This window comes from Trichosurus vulpecula, chromosome 1, assembly GCF_011100635.1.
Source record: "Trichosurus vulpecula isolate mTriVul1 chromosome 1, mTriVul1.pri, whole genome shotgun sequence".
In the NCBI taxonomy this organism is placed as follows: Eukaryota; Metazoa; Chordata; class Mammalia; order Diprotodontia; family Phalangeridae; genus Trichosurus; species Trichosurus vulpecula.
The window spans coordinates 76,365,217-76,386,098 of NC_050573.1; the positions used below are offsets into that span (position 1 = coordinate 76,365,217).

The following is a 20,882-nucleotide window of genomic DNA, read 5'->3' on the forward strand; positions in this document are numbered from 1 at the left end:
CAAGTAAAAATAAAATAAAGTATACCCTCTTGCCCTTCTGCCATGTTCCACTCATTCTCACAGTCCTAACAAGGTGGATTCGGCCATAGATTTGGAGTCAGGGGACCTAGGTTTGAGTTTTGGCACTACCACTTACTACATGTATGGCTTTGAAGAACCCCTACTCAGTTTCCTCATCTGTAAAATGAGAGGGTGGGACCAGGTGATTTCTAAATTCTCTTCCAGATTCCAAGCCTATCGTACATACTAGGGGAAACATATGGTTTGGGGGGAGTTCTTCTCTGACTTGGGGCATAAATATGCATATGCGTAGAGATACAGGAGGGGTTGTTCCAGGCATCAGTGGTCAGTGAGGTGTGTGAATAAATATATGTGTACGAGGGTGGTTTTCTGAGACATAAGGCACTAGGAGCAGATGGCAGGGATGTTTTATGTTCCAGAAATCCTAGAGACTTTGGACCACAGAGACTGGAGCATTGCCCTGGGGACTGGGAGATAAACGATGGTTTTGGCTCAGCTTCTTTGCCCAGTATCATCCACTGCTTCAGCCTGTCCATCTTCCCTCTGTCAATCACTCCCCATTGTAGCACCATTGCCTGGCAACCACAGAAAGGCTGTTGCTAGGAGATCCCAGGTGGGTGGAGGCTTCTGGGACAAGGAAACGCAGCAGCAGTAGCAGTAACAGCAGCAGCAGCAGAAGCAGCAGAACAGTAGCAGCAAAGCATATAAACACATATCCCATCAGGTCTCTATGAGCAGAACACCTCCACAGCCTACAGGCTCAATAGCACTACCCATCCCCTACTCCATGCACCTTGAGACACCCTCAGTCTACAGGCTTTGCCCTGCCTCCCTCCTTCCACACTCCCTGCCATGCACATGCCCAGTCTTGAGCTTAGCTCCCTTTCCCCCACCCACATATGCACAGACACACACCAATACACAGACACACACAGACACCCTTGACCTCTTAGAGATATGCTTTGGGTGTGCTAACAGGGATATATTGGAAGAGGGAAAGGCTTGTTTTCCCCCTTTCTTTCTCCTTTTCCAGAGGCTGCTGCTTCTTGATCCATCCCAGGCCATTACAAGGATTCTAACCCTGTCGGGAGGTCCTCTTGGATAAAACAAGGAGCAGGATGAAAAGGTCCAGAATTGAGCAGGAGGTAGATAGAGGGAAAGAGGCTAGGAGGTTGCAGAGAAGAGTATTTGGGTTGGGAGGGGGACATGGAGAGATAATAGGAAGAGAGGGAGGAGAGGAGGGATATGAAGATTTAGAAAGACATCCCACCCTATGCCCCACATCCTCAGTCCCTGTACAGGCCCTATCTCCTTTGGGACAGGCTGGGCATTAGGGGGAGGGGGTCGGCGAAGGCACCTCCCCTCGACTACGTGTATTCTCAAGCAATAACAGCGCCATTGGTATTATCTACCCAAGAATACCCGTCATCGCGGGGGGCTGGCCACTGGGGTAGGGCCTGGGGAATGGTGGCACCAGAGCAGGGAGTACTCCTTGGCCACACTGGGCAGTGGCAATAGAAATAGCAGCTCTAGGCTCCAGCAGGCTTGTGGTCACAATGCAAGCTAGCTCTGGCCCAAGCCTATTCTGACCTCAGAACCCAGACCCCAACTTGGGACCCTCTCATCTCAGCTGTACTTCAGGACCCTGGCCCCAAGGACCAGGTCAACAGGCCTCATGGATAACCCAGGCCCAACCCCACCCCATCCTACCCCTACAGCAATTGGCCAACTTCACCCTTGGAATTCTCTTCTAGGCCCCCGGGGACTAACCCCCACCCAGCTCTTGAAGCCCTGAGAACCGGAATCTAAGAGTTGGAGTGGACCTCAGAGGAATTTCAGTCCAACTCATACCTGAACAAGAATATCTTACATTCCTAGAACCTCTACTGTGAGTTGTTACCTAGTCCCACCCCAAGAAGAACCCCCACCTCCCACAGTTCCCTTTTCCACCTCTGTGCTCCAAGAGTATTTCCCCAGGACCTTGGACCCTCTTCTAGGATCCCAGGAGAACTAGTCTTAGTCTTCTTCACAGACATGAGACTTCTAGCGCCTTTCCAGAACTCCAGGCCCTGGAGACCCTGGGGGCGGAGCTGTGAGCAAGGGTGGGGCAGTTCACACAACCCCCACCTCCAGCTTCAGGGCCGACTTCAGAACCGCGGACAGCTCCGAGCTCCAACCTTGTGTACTGGGAAGATAGTGAGGGCTCGGAGGAGGGCTGGGGAAGTTGGCCACTGTTCCTGGGTAGGCCAGATAGATTGGGGCTTTGGAGGAGAAGGTAGGACAGTAGTCCGCGTAACAACTGTGGGAGAAGGGAGAAGAGACATGGAGAACCCTGAGACACTGAGAGAGATAGAACCACAGAGATGTGGTTGAAACGGGAGTAAGATAGACAGGGACAGAAATGAGGTTCAGGATAGGAAGAAGCTTCGCTCCAGCCTTCCACTGAGTAGGGAGCCCCATCCTGAAGGCCCCAGCCAGGGATTTGAGAGATTCTGAAGGTCCAGTGACTAGGGAGTTCTGAGTTATGGGGATCAAGGCCGGGAGGGGGGGTGTTGGGTTTCAGCGTTCTGCGGGTCAAGGGGTCGGTGCCTGGGCGAGAAGAGGCCCGAACCTTAGAAAATTCGGGATTCTGAGGGTCAAGGGCCAAGGTTCGGGGAGCCTGGGGTCGTGGTGAGTGGAGGGCCGGGGGCGGACTCACCCTTTGTCTGTGCATCCCGGGAGAATCCTGCGCCGCCCGTGCCTCGCCCCCGCCCGGCCCGGCCCAGCTCCCCGCCCCACCTCCTCCGGAAATCTCTGTGTTTCTGGAAAAACCACCGCTCCCACTCCCCACCCGGGCCCCCCTTCAACCCTCCCCCCCACCGCAGTGTAAGGAGCAAGACTGAAGCTGGACCCGGGGCGGAGGTGAGGGCCAGATAGAGGCCCCCTCTTCCTGACAGCCCCCCACCTCCGGGAAGCCTCCGTCCCCGACGGGTTTCTCCTTTCCTGCTCCCCACCTCCCCTCACGTCTGCCGGGCCTTGATCGTGCTACGGTGTTCAGGGAAGGGGGCGCGGCCCAGAGCAGCAGCAGAAGGTGCGGGACACCGCCCGGCCTGGGAAGGCTGCCCTGGCCTTATCCCCGATCACTCCCTTCCACCGCCTACCCCGCCCGCGGCCACGCCCCCGCGCCCCCACTCTCGGCCGGGGGGAAGGCGAGGCACGTGGGTTCCAGCTGCATGCCAAGGTGGCTGGTCAGAGAAAATGGGCCCCGGTCCCTTCCTGCTCCCACCCCCAATCAGGGAGCCCTCGGAATATGAAACAGGTCATAGGCCAAGCACCTGCCCTCACCTCCCCCCAAAAATGACTATCTATTGACTGTGATCTTGTCTTTGAGGATACCTATGTCTGCATGCGACTAAGACGTACGTGTGTGAGAGAAAGACAGAGAAAAAGAGACAGTGAGTGAATGAATGAGATAGGGTGGGACTCTCAAGCCAGAAATCATTTAACCATCGAGCATAGAACTTCAGAGTTAGAACTTCCTTGGAGATCATGCCACTCAAACCCTTCATTTTACAGAAGCCTAGAGTGGGGAAGAGCCCTGTCCCACATCATAATCTCTAAGCAAATGAGCCAGAGGGTCAACACTCATTTGTCCTGATTGTGGTGCACCTCAGAGCCCCTGAAGACCCTGGTTCATTCTCTTCATGGACTTAACAGGGGTTTGCTTTTGGGGCAGGGCTTAAGGGTGAAGGAGGAAGACTCCAGGGCCAGAATACCAGGAGGTTTCACCATGGCTGAAGGACTGGCCACTGATGGGGAGTGGTGGCAACTTAGAGGGGTAGGGGCCTCAGTGACCACTGGAAAGAGCAAGTCTTTGGACAATGAGAGGTGTTGAAGCTACTGAGGGAGAAGAAATATTTTAAACTGGAGGCTGAAGGCACCATCTAAAGTACTTATCCCAGAGCAAAGCTCCATGGCCCAGGCCTGGTTCCAGTTCTCTTTTGTTCACATGCTCCAGCCATATTCATACACCACATAGGCACATGGGTAGTCACATTCAGAGAGAACAGTCACATGTACACTCTTGCAGGCATAGAGGAAACAGATGCTGGGGTATTTCTGATACAAACATCTTTATTAAAGGCTGTGAAACTGGGAGTAAAGTAGAGGTTTCTCTCTCTTTCTCTGTTGCCCCCTTTGGCTTCCCTTGGGGCAGAGCCAGGGCTGTTGGGAGCATTGTGCCCTGGAACTGGCACAGCCAGTTCAGGAAGGGAAAAAATTTGTTTTTTGTTTTTGTTTTTTGTTGGAGTGGGATGAGGAAGCAGGGCATGAAAGCTAATCTCCCAAGTGTGTGGGTCACAAGAAACTCCCTACTCCTCTCCATTCTCCACCACAAGACTCTGGCCTTAGATCCAAAAGGCAAATCCCCACCCCCACATCCCACCCCCACCAAACGTAGGACCAAGGAAATGAGGGATAGGGCACTTGGGGGGAGACAATACCCTGACCTCAAAGACTCTGCTCAACTACTCCCTTTCCCCCATTTGACTCTCAGAGCATAGAGTAGAAGAGAATCCCTCCTTCCCAGCACTGATGCCTGGAGAGGAACTCAGAGTTTAGGGTCATTAAGATAACGATTGAAATTGGGGAATGATGGAGAGGATAAAGGAAGGAACCCAGCTTGGCTGGAAGGACAGGGGAGGTTATCAGGGTTGGGTGGGAGCTGCCCCATCAAAGGACCTTGCAATGGGAAGAAAATGAGAGACTCGGCTTCAGTAGAAGGACCCTGACAATCCAATGCCTCCCCACCAGGTCAGACTCACTGCCTCCTTTCTCCATCCTGCTGTCTAAAGAGGGGTAATCTCAGAATAATCAGAAGGGGCTGCCATTGGCTGAGACTGCCTTCTCCTCCCCCCCTCACCCTAAGAACTTTCAGATACCTAGGGTACAACATTAGGAATCATTACCCATTATTGGCATTCGGAGACATCTAGGGCCCAAACCTGGGGCAAGCACCAAGATTCCCTGTAATCCTTAGATACCAAGCACTCTCATTGGCTGGTGTCAGACAGCCCTCCACGTGTCCCCTCCGCCACTCCCATGTCTCAGAAACATGGGCTTTTTCATTGGTTGGAATCACACCAACTCCAACCACCCTTAGAATTTTGAGACATGGAGGCTCTCAATGTACAGTAAGAAGTCAAAGGTTATTTCTATTAGCTTCTGCCTAAAAAGGAGGAGCTTCTGTCTGCCCACCAACCTTGGGACAATAGAGGGTCTCCCCCTCAGCTTTCCCAATCCCAAATTCCCCCAGATCAGGCAATGAAGACCCTCCTGGGGCCCAGCCAGCTAGAGAGGGGGTAAGAAACAAAGCCATCCAGGCCCAGACTTTCTTTAAATTCTCCATCCATCCCCATACCCTTGTGGCTGGTGGGGCCACACACGCAGGCCCGGCATACACACACACACACACACACACACACACACACACATTCACACACACACACACACACACATACACACACACATTCACACACACACACACACAGAGGCACACAGGAAACACATATACATGGCCTGAGAACATTTGACTCCAGGGAGTATCTGGGGCCAGAGGCTCTCAGAACCTAGGAACCTGAGTTCACAGCAGGTGGTCCCTGCTGGCAAACAGGTAGGGGCTGAAGCTGTCCCGATGGAAAGGAGAGGGGTAGAGTCCACTGAGGGTGTACAGGTCCCGCAGCAGAGGAGTGGGCAGCAGCAACTTCCGACCCCGGCCACCCCCACCTCCACCCCCACCTGCCACAGATGGTCCAGGGGATGGCGGGGGGCCCTGGCTGGGGCCAGGGACCATGGCAGGCAATGTTGGCTCAGACCTCACTCGAGCGCGGGGAACACGAGGGGAAGAACACATCGGGGGGGCCCGGGAAGACACACAGCTGGGAATCAGGTGGCCCCGACGGGTACAGCTCTGCAGTTCTGGGAAAACAGGAAAGGGTAAGGCTGGGGTGGGAATCTCCAAAGCACAGAAGTCTTGGGGAGCAGGGAATAGGGCCAGAGCTGGTAGCCCCCCCCACAGATAGAGCTCTAGAGATGAGAGGGAGGGGGAAGGCAGTATTTTTTCAGGCTGTTTTATGCCAGTAATCCTGAACCTATTAGGGTTTTGAGCTGGAAAGCACCTTGGGTACCATCCAGAGCTTCAGTTTGAACCCAGAGCCTGTAATCCCCAATTCAATGCCCTTTCCACTCCATCATTTAACCCAGTGGAGGCTGGAGAAGGCAGGCCCAGGGAAGGAAGGGAGGCTTGCTGGAGAGGGCTGGTCCCAAGGAGGAGTTAGGGAACCAGAGTAAACATTGGGAATGGAGGGTGGGTTCTGGGGGGGAGGGGAAAAGGAGTTCACTCACTGGGTGGGGTGAGGCGGGCAGGCTGCAGCGGGGGTGCAGTGGTCTTGGGCTCCTGAGACAGACAGGCAGAGGGAGCGGGCTAGTGGCCCGGCTGGCCCCAGCCCTGGCCCCTGGCCCTGTCCCGGCGGCTCCTGTTTCTGTTCCTGAGCTGACTGAGGGCCCCCCCCCAGTTAGGGTGGACACCAGGAGGGCAATAATGGAGGGGGTAGAATGGGAAAGGAGGGGGCACATGGAAGAGAAAGAGTTTCCAGCATTAACCATACTCCCCCCCCTTTACCATCCTTCTCAAGGATGGGATCCCAAGTTAGGGGTCACTGACCATGACCTCCAAATGGGAGCAGGGATGGGGGTGGGACAAGCAAAAGGCCTTGAAAATCGTTCAGTCTAACCCCTTCATTTTACTGATAGGGAAACTGAGGCCTGATGAGGTGAAGTGATTTGCCCCAAGCCAAATGCTTAATAAATAGCAACATCAGGATTTGAATCTGGGACCTCTGGCTCTCTCCCCACTATATTATAGTAGTGGGGACCCTCCAGCCATTTGGAGAAACTTCTCCCTGGTTTGAAGCAGCACTATTCATAGGAGGCTGTTTGCTTAGGACTTCCATAAATCTAGAGAGCAACCCTCTACCAAATGTACCATACCCTGAGTCCCCTTCCTGCCATGTTTGTGAGTGACTGGGTGGGGTGGGCCCATCTCTAGCCCCACCCCAAGCTTCCCCAATGTCATCCAGGGACCACTACTCTCAAGACCCAGGATAGTCAGTGTCTGCCTCTAGTTTGCCCCTCACCAGGCATTGAGTCCAAGGTTCTAGCTCACCAGCTGGGTACAGGAATCGGGAACTAAGAAGTGGGGGTGGGGGGCAGTTAGCTTGCCCCTTACCTGGGCTGAATTCAACTTTTCAAGGGGGTTCTCAAGGGCAGGCACTGGACTCAGACCTTCCCATCTGAATGCTCTCTGGCTTAGAGGCACTCGACTCTGGAACTTGTTGACAACACAGGTGACCTGAGGCAGGAGTGAAAGGAGGCACTAATCTTTTACCCACCAGAGACTAAAGACTGGCACAGACACAGGACTCAAATAGGGAAGTAGGGGGAAATCCTATCTCCTAGTCTAGGGTATACCCCACCTCTTCTAAGGCTTGACCCTCTCTCTTTCTATAGAATCTACCCCTCCTCCCACCTGCATCCTCAGGGGGATGTTGAGGCCCAACCCCACAAAGAGACTAACCAGGAAGGTGGCGATAGCTGCCCCAGTCAGGAATCCAGCCAGCACATCGGACCAGTGGTTCCGATACTCAGCCACACGGACCACACCCACCAGGAAGGCTGGGCAGAGCAGGGCAAGGCAGAGTGAAGGCTTCACCAGCCTGGAGCCCTTTACCCTGAATACCAGTGTGACATACATCTGGAGGAAGGAGACAGAGAGTGTCACAGGGGCACCTTACAGAACCCCTTCTTTTACAGACTGGAAAATTGAGGCCTAGAAAGGGGAAATGGTGGGGAGGGCGGGTTTCAGAGGCAGAGCTTAGGAACAGCCTCCTGATTTCAAGTTTGGCCCAGAGTCTGCTACTTTGTCTCAGGCCTCTCTAGGTGTTGCTCAGACTCACCGCCGTATAGGTGACTGCAAATGCACACAGGGCCGCATCCTTGCAGGGGAAGGCACGTCGGGCAGCTGCAACCAAGGCAGGGTTGCCGGCTGCACAGGCCCCTTGGTCGGTGACATACCGGTCCAGTCCAGGTTTGTCTGTGGCTGGTGGAGGGCAGCCCAGAGCTGTGTAATTGGGGTGGCAGACAGACAGGAAGTGTGGCGTAGGATTCCCTGTCACTACTTGCCCAGCATTGGCAAAGATGGATGTGGTGAAGAGACCAAAGGAATACACGCCTAGAAGGGAAGGATAGAAAAAACAGGTTAAAGCCCACTCAGGGGCAGAGTTTGGGCTCCCCCTTGCCCTGGAACCCTTTCGTCATCCTCTTCCCCAGAGCCCCTCAAACTAACCCCCAATTGCCCCGCCCCCTGTCTAAGTCCCAATTCATGCCCCGCACCCAGGAAGCGGACCAGCCTTCTAAGGGCCGGGCTGAAGCGGCAGCAGTCCCCACACACAATGGTCTTCTCCCTCAGGGCAGGCAGAGTTGAGGTGGGAGATGGGAAGAAGGCCCGGGCAAGTTCTCCAAGGAGAATCTGGGAGGAAAGACCAAGATTGTAGGAGGAGCCCTACCTTAATCATCCTCCTCCCTTCTTCACAATCTACACTTTCCAAGAACCTGAGAATTACCGTGATGGCAGGCCCTGCAGTGACCAGGGGGTAGATCAGAGCTGGTGGGACACGGCTGGAGGCCTCAGGCCCTGGGTAGGGCTTGGCATAAGTGCTGTCATAGCAGAAGAAGCCCTGCATGTGCACTGGGAATGTGTCTGTGTATTCTAGGCGGTAGGCAAGAAGTACCACGGCACCCAGGAGTACTGACTGCCAGTCCAGGCCCGGGCAGAGGTGGATGGTGGGATACAGGAAAGATATGGAGAGAAGAGAAACAAACAGCCACCAAGGAAGACACAGAGATGGGACTCCACATAAAGGTTATTGGAGAGGGGGTGCAGAGATAGAAAGAATAAAGAAATGGAGAGGAAAAGGAAAGAGAGAGAGAGAGAGAGAGAGAGAGAGAGAGAGAGAGAGAGAGAGAGAGAGAGAGAGAAGTTACAAAGAGAACAAAGATCAGGAGAGAGACAGGCACAAACCAAGGAGAGAGAACATAGTGATTAAAGTTGATGGCATCTCTCCTCCTTCCAGAAACCTCTCCCCCAAATCCTCTGCATGGTCCTCACCTCCACAAAGATGAAGCAGGGTATTATGGAGAAACTCCTCTTCAGGTCTGGCCGCCCACTCGCCATGGTGGGATCGGGATGAGGGGTACAATTGGCGGGGGCCTGGGAGAAAGGCCCAGTCACACAGGCCCCCAGATGCACCCTCCATCAACCCCTCAGACTGCAATCCCCTAGGACAGCAGACTCAGTCTTTTCCCTCACCCCAGAAGTTTTTAAGGTTTTACTGGGTCTTTTGTGTCTGACCAACCCAGCCAACTGGCCCCTCTGCCTCAGTTTCTCATCTGTCCTTCCCTTCCTCACTAGAAAGAGAAGGGCATCTCTTGGAAGAACACTCCCCACCCCTTAACTACCATCAGTTAGAAAGTTCTCCCAGTAATGTGGCCTTCATTCTGTAACTGCCTCAGAAAATGATCACCCAAAGATTTAAAGGCTTATGTGTTTGGAGAAGACTATTGCTAGATGCTAGAGGAGGTACAAAGCCTAGCTAAGACCATTTTCCCTTAAATAACCCCAAAAGACTGGCAAACTCTAGGCCATTTGACTTCTGCTTTCTCCTTCCTCTTCCTCCAAGGACTCCTCCATCCAAGGATTCACTTAGGCTACAGCATTCCTCATCATGTGGAGGGGCCCCATCGACATCGCCCCCTGTCCCCTCCCCATCTCCTCTTAACCCCAACCCCGGGATAGCTCCAACCCTGCGCTATTGGCGTTTCCAGCACAGGAGGGTGTGTGTGTGTGTGTGTGTGTGTGTGTGTGTGTGTGTGTGTGTGTATGTGTGTGTGTGTGTTTTGCTGGGAGGGGAAGCCTAATCGAGTGGGCGAACACACAGACTCGTAGCCTCGCACAGGCGTGCAAACACACACGATGTCTCCCCCTCCCCCATCACCTCTCCCTTACGCCACCCCGCGATCCCAAGTACCCTTCCCCCCATTATCCCCAGACAACGGCTCTTGAACTACCTCCCTCCCATAAGCGGGGACCCCATATCACGGTCCAATCCCCATCACCGCCACCTGGGTCACGGCTGCTCCATGGCCCGAATCCAAGTCCCACGACGGGGGAGGCCAGTCCCCAGCCCAGCAGGTCGCCTTTGTCCCAGATGTCCAGATGTCGCGAGCCGAAGAGAGGACGGGCAGAAGCAGACAGAGCCGGACGACAGTCCAGCCCTGGCTCTCTGGGCGCCGCTGCCTTAGCCAGCCGAAGCCTCGGGAGCGGGCGCCAGAGAGAGCGGCAGGGACCAAGGGAAAGGATGGATGGAGAGATGGAGGGAGGGGTGAGAGTGCGCCAGGCGTGCGCCGGCTCATTAGCACCGGGCCAGCCCCGGGGCGGGGCATCTGTGAAAACGCTCCTTGTCTCACCTCCCCCCACTTCCCCACTCGGGCCCCGGGAGTTCACACCTGGCCTTCAGTACCCATCCGGGGAGGGAGATAGACCCAGAATGTAACCTACTTGAAGGCAGGGGTTATTTCCTTTTTGTCTCGGTCTCCTCCGCACCTAGTACAGTACCCGGCACACATTAGAAGCTTAATAAATGTTTGCTGAATGAATGAATGGAACCTTTAGATCGGGCCAGCTGTACTGGGGAAGGGCTGGGGGGCAACGTTTTCTGGACTGAGACATTTATGCTTGGGTAAGGGGCGGGGTGGGGCGCGGTAAGGCTGTGTCTGTTAAGAGCATGTCTCTGTGAGTAATTTGAGCTTGGGGCTAGGGCTCTCCTTGGCTCTGTCCTAATTTGACCAAGGTCACAGACTCAAGCTCCCTTTGGCCTTGACCTGGCCACACACTCACTCCAGCCTAAGACTGGCCTCTGAGTCCAGCCCCACTGAATCACCCCTTTCTAAAGCAAGGGAGAAGGGGACTGGGCAGGCAGGGTCAGCATGAATAGAGACAGTGCTGGGGAAGGGGCCACTCGTATTTTATTTTCTCTCTTAGGGGATTTCGGGGGGGGGCTGAGGCTCCCCCTCAGGGAGGTCTCCCTTCTCTTGATCAGGCAAGTCCCAGCAGCTCAGCCTGTGGAGAAAGAGATTGGTGATGTGAAGGGTCAGATCCTCATCAGGGCTACTCAGGGATGAAGGGGGCAAAGGCAGGGGCTAGGGAGGAGGCTGGGGCAGGAAGGGTCTAGTGAGAGCAAAGGTTGAGATCAGAGGTCCTGAAGAAAGCACATCTAGGGCCAGGGGCCAAGGGGATGGACCAGGGGCTGGAGATTGTCAGGGTCCCTACTGAAGGAGTCTTGTATGTGTCAGGACTATTGGCTATGGGTTGTGAGGTGGGTTGACATCTGAATCCGAATCTGTTGCCCAGGCTGTGGGTGGTGATGGACTCGTACAGCGTCGTACCCTCCGGCCTGTGCCAGGAAATTCCAGAAGGGGTATTAGGAATGTAGTCTTGGGGGGAGGCATTTTTCTCCTCCCCAGAGCCTCACCTCCCCCTGGGTACTCACTCCTGAGGATTCCACGGTGCTTCACTCCAGTCAGGGATAAGCTTTCAATGGAATTCTGAAGAGTGTTCACAGCTGACCTAGATGGGGAAAGGGCTGGAATATGCACCCAGAATCTGGACAGGCGGAATGGTAAGGAGTTAGGCCCAGGTCATGATGGAGTTGGGACAATGAGTTCTTCACCATGTGCCCTCCCAATAAGTCTTAGGTTCACAGGATTGTTTTAGATTTGGAAAAGGTCTTGGGCATCATTTAGTCCAATTAATCCCCACCCCCCATTTTATAAGTGAGGAAACTGAAGCTTGGAGAGGGGGAGCAACTTGCCTTATTTGGGAGCTGGCATTAGGTAGGGGTTTGAAAGGAATTTGATGGAACATGGGTCCCTGGGAACCAAGGAGGGGACTCAAGAAGGTCTGGGCACCCTAGATTTCCTTCTCACCATATGTCATTCAGCTCCTCCTCCAGCTCCTCCTGACCCCACCAGTCCTTGGACTTAGTGTCTTCCTCAGATACCATGCCCCCTTGCTGTTTCATCTTTGTTAGGACCTGGGGGTAGAGGGTGGGTAGGGGCAGAGGTAAGGCCCTTCTCTCCTGCATCAATCTCAAGCATCCCAGCTTAGCCCTCAGCCTTGGCCCAAGCTGAGCCAGAGATGGGAGTGGAAGGGAAATGGAGACTAGGACTTCAGCCATCCTATCTCCTTCCTCCCTGGCCATCTTCCCTCTCCCCCGCCCCACATCCTTCTTTGACTCACCCCCATAGCCACCTTTCCCTCACCTTTCGACATTTCACCTGATTCTTCTGCATTTTCTTGATATTCACCAGGTTTTTGTTGATTTCTTCTTCCTGTGACTCTGAATAAAGGGATGGGGACAAGAGGATGAAGAGGCCTTCAGCAAAGAGTAGTGGAGACCCCCCTCCCTCTATCCAGGCCTTGGAGATAGGAGAAGAGAAAAGCTGTGCCAATATCAACCACTATTCATTCCCCAGGGATTGGGGGGGCAGGGCGGGGGACCCCTGCCCTCTGCTCAGAGGTTGGAGCCCTCAGAAGGAGGGGAGATGAGGATGAAGAGACAGAGGAATGGGACCAAGGGGGTGACAAGTGGGGGTGGGGGGGACATACTGAGTTTCTGGTGGATGTAGGTCACCTCTTCCTGCAGCATTTCCAGCTCCTCCCATAGGAACTTCTTGCTGCAGGGGGTAGGGGGTGGGAGGGAGTGATAACACAGCCACAGAGTCCCTAACTTAACCTCTCCCAGCTCCCCCATCCCTTCCTCCTTCCTTGGCTCTTCTGTTCATCCTAATATCTCTCTATTGCTCTCAGAAATCTTGCACCCCCAAGCCAGGATCCACACCTTTCCCGAATCTCCTGGCCCAGTTGTAGTAGGGAGCGGGTGGTACGGCCCCGCTGGACCTCCTCACTCCCTCGAAGATTTTCCTTCACCTCCTGCAGGCCCCGAGCCAGTGCCCGCCACAGCTCCTGACGCCCTAGTTCTGCCCCTCGTCTAATGAGGTCATCCTGGGCTGGGCAGCAAGACAGGCTCATCACTTCTGCCAGGAGATGGATGGAGAGTGTGATCTCTGATCTTAGTCTGACCCTCACCTCCTGACCAGAGCCTCCTCTCTGTCTCTCCTCCTACCAACCCCTCTGGGAAGGAAGGGGAAGTCTCTTCAAATCCCACACCTAGGTTCAGAGGGGATCAGTGTGAAGCCCTGGAAACCCCTCCCTATCCCTAACCTTGAGCTCATCTACAAATCCTAGTGATTTGACCCCCTAGGCCTTACCCTCTAGCTCCTGGATTTTAACCCTCTGATGGCTGCTTTCCTTCTCCAGAAGGGTCACAGAGTGGTTCAGGAACTCAAAGGCCTATAACAGGAAGGGTTTAGGGTCAGAAAGCAGGATCAGAGGTCACAGTGCGGTCAACATCAGAAAGGACAAAAGGAAGGAGATGGGCCAGCTCACCTTGGTCTGGGCTTGAAGCTGACTTTTCAGGTAATCCAAGTCTGTCTTTAAGAGCTTTTGTGAGTCAGGAATCATGATGGTGGGGACCTTGCCTAAGGGATCAGAGATCATAGTCCCTGTTTTCCACTTCACCCCACCAGGCAAGGAAGGCCCTAGAAGAGGTGAGAGCAGTCTGAGTTTCCCTATTCCACAGAAAACAGAGGCTCTTTATTCCCCCAGCTCTTTGGCCTCATCCTCCCTACTCCTGTGGCCCCAGGGCACCTTACCTTGGGTCTTAGAATTGTCTGTCTCCACGCTCCTCTGAGGGCCAGCATGGTAGATCATGGGGGGAAAGGGTAGAGGGCATATTAGACCCCGTTCCAGATCTCCCTCCAACTACTTCTAGGACCTAACTCTACCCCAATTTGGGCTTTTCCCTGCCCCCAAATCCTGCAGGGTCTCCTCATTCATTCAAGTCATGGAAGGGAAACCGAGGCATGGGGGTGGAGAAGAAGCCAGGCTGAACTTGAAGAAGCCCCTAAGCTATTAATTGGTGTATACATGTGGGTACCCCATTGGACTTGTCCACTACAAGAATATGCCTATACCTGGTCATTGGCCTCCATCAGAGGTCTTGGGCTTGGGCTCAGGCTCCTACTCCGACTCCTGTTCCTATCCCCATTCTGGCTCCTGGTCATGTTCCCCTTTGAACTCCCATTTAGCTTTGGGCTCGAGGAAATGGTCTCCTCAGAGATCAGCCACTTCTACAGGGGTTGGGGTGAGGGTGTAAACAACACAGTCACATCCCACACCATCACAGGACCCGCAGTCCTCAAACTACAAAAGGGCTGTGCCTTTGCTGCTGCTTGTATGGGGATGTGTCCCTCCCAATATGGATCAAAGTGATTTCCCTTCTATAACAGTAATTCACTCCTAGCAGATTGTCTGAAGTACATAGACAGAGATTAAATGACTTGGTCAAATAGCTACTAAGAGTCAGAAAGAGGATTTGAACCCAAGTTTTCATGACTCCAAGCCCAGATTCTCATTTACTGAACCACGCTGCTTCTACGATAATAAAAACAACAGCTTCCACTTCTGTATCAGGTTAAGCTTTACAAAATGCTTTCTCACAACCTTCTACAAGGTTGGTCTGGGTCCCCAATAATCCAGATGTTACAGACAAAGAAGCTTTAGGTCCAGGCAAGTGAGTTGAATTGCTAAGGATCTATCATCCACATATAGCATTAGAGTTGAGAGGTGAACCTAGGTGTCGCCTGATTCGATGTCCAGTGCTTTCCCCTACTACACCACATGATCTAGTGAGATGGGGACCTTGAGAGAACAAAGGAAGAGGTGACCTTGAAACTGAGATGTCCATCCTTTAGAGAGTCCTTTTCATCATTTTTCAGCTTCTGGGAATCTGAGTTGACGTTATGAACCACACCTGCCATTCAGAGCTAGGATCACATCAATGACACTTCAGGGGTCCCACATCCCTCATCCTTAAATCAAATGGGATTCCACAAAGGGGCCCTAAATCATTCTTCACAATTTCTGGGGAGAATAGGGGCTCCTTCTTTCAAGATTACTCCAAGCCACCAATATCTCAATCATTCCAGGTCCCCTAGGTCTCCCAACCTTGAAACCCCAGCTCCCTGTTCTCCTAGTGGCCCGTCTTGCCCAGGACCTTAGTATGATGGCACCCAAGTCCTAGGCTTTAGTCCCTCAAATACCAACTCCCCCCACGCACCCCTCCACCCCCTATTGCTGGTCCTCAGTCCTCTAGCTCTTGCCTTCAGTCTATCCCCAACCCCTCCAAACTGCTGCATCACCCCATACATACCCAGACCCCAAGCCTTCTGTGAGGCCAAGCTGATACTCAGCTTATCAGACTTGGAATGAATCTGCAGTGCACATTCCCTTGGGAAGGATGAGCATGAAGAGTTACTGGACACTCCAGAGCTGTCAGAGTCCCGAGGAATTCCAGCCAGTACACAGTCACTTGGATGGGTGGGAAGAATACTCAGTGGTGAATGAGGAGTGTATAGAGAAGCCCAGCCACCCATACCTGCCCATCCCCCCTCCCAGCCCTAGGGGGCTGTTCACATTTGGAAGCACCCTTGGAATCTACATAGCCAGAAGAGGATTTCTGTCTCATCCTGCTCCCCTAGACCCAGACATTCAAACTGGAACTCGATCCTAAGGATGTCAAGGCCAGATGTTTGCACCTGGCAGAGAACATCTGGAAGAGAGTCCGGTCCACTGAGTCCTCATTGCGTGGCCCTTGCTGGGGGGAGGCGGGGGGGGGGGGAGTTGGGGGTAAGGCAAAACTGCCCTGGATCCCTCCTGCTGGGGCCTAGAACACAGCAGGCACTCAATAAATGTTCATAGAATTGAAATACCCACCAGCTGCTCATACTCTAAGCCCATCAGGGACCGCTAAAAAAGTCCCCAGCTGGAGCGATGAAGTTTGATCCGGTGGAGACACCATACAAAGATAAGGTAGGGGTAGTCTCAGGACAGTGTCAAGAGTCACAGAGGAGGGGCGGAGCCTTTGTGTGTAGCGGCACCCCCCCCCCCCCACCCCGGGCGGAGATTCCGAAATCCTATTGGTTGTGTATCTCGTCTGTATTCCCAGAAGCGAAAGGTGATTGGATTAGCCCTGAGTTCTGGTCGCGGTAAGAGGTGGGGCAGTGGGGTAGGAGACAAGGTGGGCGGGTCTTGAATAAGCATTCTCCTTGATTATTGGTTAAAAACGAAAGGGGGTGGAGTAAATGATACAGAGCTCGCGATGGGACTGGTCTGAAGGCAGCGAGAAGGCGGGGCGGGAATGCTTAGACTGAAGCATTAAGGTGGGGGGGGGGGGAGAGCTGCTGCTGGTGAGGTCCGGGGTCCGCTGGGCAGGAGTGGAGCTTAGGTACAGTCTCTCCCGACTGGGCGCTCCTCGTGCGGAAGGTAGGGAGGATGGAATATGAGATCTGGCCTCGGGCAGCCCGGGACTCCCGAGTCCTTGCACGCGCAGGACCGGGGAAAGGGCTCCCCCGACCCTAGCTGCGACCCAGGTCCCGGAGGTCGCCCCCTCTCCCTCGCTCTCCCTTCCCTAGGTGCAGGGCATCAGGCCCTTCTGGGTCCCTCCGTCCTGGGATGTCTGAGCCTTGTGGGCACCCCAGTTCCTTCCTTGGAGGTGGGGGGCGGGCAGGGCTCTGAGCCTGGTTCTTTCCTCTTGCTCTCCTCCAGGTGCGGAGCTGGGGCTGCAGAATGTCTTCAGAGGTGGAGCCGGGTGACCTGGCCAAGGTGGTCCAGGTGTTGATCCTGTCCAGTGCCTGGGGCATGCAGGTCTGGGTTACCTTCATCTCAGGTACGTTCCCCTCCCCCAGGGACCCTGGACTCTGCTCCTTGCCGAGAGCCGGGGCGGGGGAGGGGAAGGGAGGAGGAAACTCTGGAGTTCGTGGCTTCCCGAGATTTAGAGCCGGCAGGGACCATAGGGATTTGTTAACAGATTTGGAGTTAGGGAGAGTCCAAGCAGGTTTTCACAGTAAAAAAATGAAGAGGGAAGCCTCAGACCTTCTGATCCCAACCTAATACTCTTTTGTGTTATAAGTGAAGAAATCAGGTGAAAAAAAAGAAATAAATTCCAATTTTAAAAAGTTTAAACAAAAAAAAAAAGGCTGTTTCATGGAGGTATTTAAGTAGTACCGGATCATCTGTCAGGGATGCTCAAAAGGGAAATCTCTGGGTAATCTCCTCCCTCCCCCCCTCCTCCCAGGGTTCCTTCTAACTTGAATATTCCACCAGTCAATCAACTAGAATTTATTAAATGCTTATTGTGTGCCAGGCACTATGCTGACCACCTTATTCTAATTTTAATTAGTTCCTTTCATTTATACATCAGTCATTTCTGAATATGCTCAGCCCTAGTGAGCCTTCCCTTATAACAAAGAAAAGTGACAGTTAAGCAAAACCTACAGGCTCATCATTGTCATCTGACATTGTATGCAAAATTCCATATCCATAGTCCCCCACCTGATGAGGCTCAGAGAAGTTAAGAAGTAACCTCTGGGATTTTTACCTGTTACCCTCCCAACTCTTCCCTATTCTGCCCAAGGGATTTAGCAGCTTTCTATCCCTGTCTTTCCAGCCTGAGAGGCTAGGTCATGTGCAAAAGGTCTGAATTTCCAGGACTCCAGGCCGATCTATTCCCTAGTCTAATCCTTTCAACTTAAAGTGGAGGACGAAGTGTCAGAAAGGGGAAATGGCTTGTCCCAGGCCACACAAGAACCAAGTTGTAGAGTCAGAATATGTTCTTCATACTCTCCAACCAGTCTCCTTGTACTCTCTTCCCACCCTTACACCCAGGATTTGTGTTGTTTCGGGGGCTGCCTCGACACACATTCGGACTGGTCCAGAGCAAGCTCTTCCCCTTCTACTTCCACGTCTCTCTGGCCTGTGCCGCCATCAGCCTGGGCATTTTCCTGTTCCATCACCCATTGGTGAAGCTCAGCTTTACCCTGGCAGAAGCTGGTCAGGTACCAAGAGGCTGTGGGTGGGGGCTAGAGACCTGGGGGGCTAGGGAACATGGGCTTGGAGAGAACCCAAGACACTTGCAGTCCTTTCAAGACAACATCTGGCCTCTAGACCAGCTCCCACTCAATGTAGCTATTATTCTCTGGAGTCGGTGTTTCTAAGTTCCCAGGAATAGGTCCTGATGACCAAGCCTCATTTTTGGCTTCTGCTTTTCACCTAGTTCATTGTTCTGAAACCTGCCTGGCTGGGGACTTAGTCTAAGTCTCCCCGGGGGAGTGGGTCCCACCCACTGGCTCTTCATTCACAAGCCTGATTGGAGTGAGGGGGAATAAATCTGTCTTTGCTTCCTCTTATCCCTTCTCAAATGCCCAGGATATGGGGCATGCTAGAGTGGACAGCCTACCAAGGATAGTACTCCAAACTCCTTTTTGCCAAAGTTTCTGTATTCACCTTGTGGTGTGTGGGGCGCATATTCACTAATTTTGTCCCTGGGTAATACAATACCCAGGAGTCTTCTGGACTGCATAATTAAAATTATGTAAATAGTAGTGTTTGGCAGGAATGAAGAATTTCACCCTCTCTCTCCTGTCCTGCCTCCTTCCAGCTGATAGAGTGTGTTGAAATCTCTGGAAGGCAAGCCACTGGTCCCCAAGGCTACACTCAGCTATGACCTTGGGCCTTGGGCAATGTCCCAGGACCAGCCCCCCCAGCTAACTACAGCTTTTTTTCCAGCTCAGCCTCCTGGCTTCGAGCCTGGCTCTGTCAGCTCTGAATGCTCGGTGGCTAGAGCCCAGGACTACAGCTGCTATGTGGGCCCTGCAAGCAGTGGAGAAGGAGCGAGGTCTAGGTGGAGAACCCCCAGGACCTCCCCAGGGCCAAGGCCAAGACCCCTACCGTCGGCTTCGGGAGCAGGATCCCAAGTATCGGACCCTTCGGCAGACCTTCTTCCACTATCATGGCCTCTCCTCCCTCTGTAATTTGGGGAATCTGCTTAGCAATGGCATCTGCCTTGCCTTCCTGGCACTGCACCTTCAAAGCCTGTAGGAGCAGGACCTCTTCTCACTGCTGAGAGGAGGGATTCTAGCTCCTGCCCTGTGCCCGAATCTAACCCACATAGACCAGGTTCACTTGGACTCTGCTCAGCTGACTCTGTGGGTCAAGCAGCCAAGAAAGAAGAGAGCCTGCCTCCTTTCCTATCCTCTGTCCATCCTGGGTCATGGGTTCCAATTCTCTGATCCAGGACACTCTTTATAGCTCTTCCTCCTTCCTCTTCCAATACCTGTTCCAGGTATTGGATATGGTTCTAGCTACCTGAGCCAGAACTGGAAGACTTTCTGTGACTATGATTCTATATCATGTATTTCCTATTAAAAAATGGTTTCTCACAGCTGCCTCTGGTTTGACTTAGATTAGAATTAGGGAAGACAATTCTACATACACGCTGCACCTTCACCCCCTCCTCCCCGCCAGCAGAACAGCACCTTCCCATTATCTAAGCTATTGAAGGGTCAGTTATCTGGGTTGGGGTAGAGTGTGACCAAGCACTAGCCTCACAGAAAGATGGCCACAGTCAATAGCAATCTGGTCCCTTGACCTCTCCCCTCCTAGGATCATAAGTTTTAGAGCTTAAAGGGATCTTAGGTCATGTAAGACCAACTCCCTCATTTTATAGTTGAAGAAACTGAGACACAAAAATCAAGTGACTTGTTCAAGGTCACATATCTCAGAGGTGGAATTTGAACCCAGGACTTGTGGCTCTAGAGCCAAGGCTCTTTCTACCACTTGCCCTTCAAGTATCCATTCAATTCCCATTTCCCTGAAGCCTCCAAGGATTCAAATATATATTTAATCCAAATGCACTCATTTAATAGTTGGAGAGACTGAGTTCAATTCAGCAATCATTTGCTAAGTGCCTACTATGTGCCAAGCACCAAAGCACTAACTGGGGCTACAACAAAATGAACTGTCTCTGCCCTCAAGGAGTTGACATTCTAATGGGGGAAGTGGTAGAGTAGCAACATGTGCACAGATAAGTAAATGGAAAAGAGTTACAATATAATTTTGGAAAGGATGGTGAAGCTCTAACTGGCTGAATTAGAAAAATCCACATATAGAGCTTGGCACCTAAACTGAGCATTGAAGAGAGCTTGGGATTCCAAGAGGAGGTGAGGAGGAAAAGAATTCCAGATAAGATGGCCTTTGTAAAAGTGTGAAGGTGGAAGATCAAAGGATCATGGGTTTAGAGCTTGAAGAGACCCTACCCCCACCCCCATAGGGGCTATTGAGTCTATCCCCTCATTTTTAGGTAAGGAAACTGAAGCCCAGAGAGGTTGTGATTTGCTCGAGGTTACACAGCTACAAGTGACAGAAGCAGTATTTGAACCCAGGTCAACAAGAGTTTATTAAGCCCCTATTTTGTTCCAGGCACAGGGAAGGAAGCTGGGGATCCAAGACGAAAGCAAGTTAGTGCCTGTTGTTGCAGAGCTTAGACTATAAAGAAGAGATGTATGTCAGTGTGTTTACAAAACAACTGAGGTAACCTTGGATGGGGAGGTTGAGGTTCTGGCTGGAGGCCAGAAAGTGGCTCTTGAACTGAGTCTGAAAGAAGTCAAGGACATCAAGAGGTTGAAAGGAAGGGTTCATTTCAGAAGTGGAACAATAGAAGGATGGATAGTGATGAGAGATGAAATATATGGTCAGCAAGGAGGCCAGTTTGATGGAAGAGTTTGTGAAAGGAACACAGCATAATGAGTCT

General features: G+C 52.8%; 3 protein-coding genes across 4 annotated transcripts; 1 reads left to right on the plus strand and 2 right to left on the minus strand.

The window, feature by feature from the left end:
* Positions 1–4,114: 4,114 nt before the first annotated feature.
* Positions 4,115–9,344, minus strand: PLPPR2 (phospholipid phosphatase related 2). The gene is made up of 8 exons (XM_036750398.1): positions 9,224–9,344; positions 8,679–8,867; positions 8,449–8,584; positions 8,013–8,287; positions 7,634–7,810; positions 7,286–7,408; positions 6,403–6,454; positions 4,115–5,976 (listed from the first exon to the last, which is right to left on the minus strand). The coding sequence occupies exons 1-8, from the start codon at positions 9,287–9,289 to the stop codon at positions 5,642–5,644; spliced, it is 1,353 nt and encodes a 450-aa protein (XP_036606293.1). The 5' UTR covers positions 9,290–9,344; the 3' UTR covers positions 4,115–5,641.
* Positions 9,345–10,984: 1,640 nt separating this feature from the next.
* CCDC159 (coiled-coil domain containing 159) lies at positions 10,985–16,130 on the minus strand. The gene is made up of 14 exons (XM_036739519.1): positions 16,010–16,130; positions 15,447–15,604; positions 14,962–15,047; positions 14,209–14,364; positions 13,888–13,921; positions 13,622–13,773; positions 13,444–13,525; positions 13,014–13,209; positions 12,782–12,849; positions 12,436–12,512; positions 12,100–12,206; positions 11,664–11,740; positions 11,444–11,567; positions 10,985–11,233 (listed from the first exon to the last, which is right to left on the minus strand). The coding sequence occupies exons 1-13, from the start codon at positions 16,018–16,020 to the stop codon at positions 11,476–11,478; spliced, it is 1,296 nt and encodes a 431-aa protein (XP_036595414.1). The 5' UTR covers positions 16,021–16,130; the 3' UTR covers positions 10,985–11,233; positions 11,444–11,475.
* Positions 16,131–16,382: 252 nt separating this feature from the next.
* TMEM205 (transmembrane protein 205) lies at positions 16,383–19,514 on the plus strand. 2 transcript variants are annotated; one of them, XM_036756143.1, is made up of 4 exons: positions 16,383–16,558; positions 16,841–16,961; positions 17,960–18,129; positions 18,860–19,514. In XM_036756143.1, exons 2-4 carry the CDS (start codon positions 16,862–16,864, stop codon positions 19,169–19,171), a joined length of 582 nt encoding a protein of 193 aa, XP_036612038.1. In that variant the 5' UTR covers positions 16,383–16,558; positions 16,841–16,861; the 3' UTR covers positions 19,172–19,514. The 2 variants fall into 2 exon arrangements, with proteins under 2 accessions (XP_036612038.1, XP_036612815.1); XM_036756920.1 differs by having other exon boundaries at positions 16,470–16,520.
* The last annotated feature ends 1,368 nt before the right edge of the window (positions 19,515–20,882 follow it).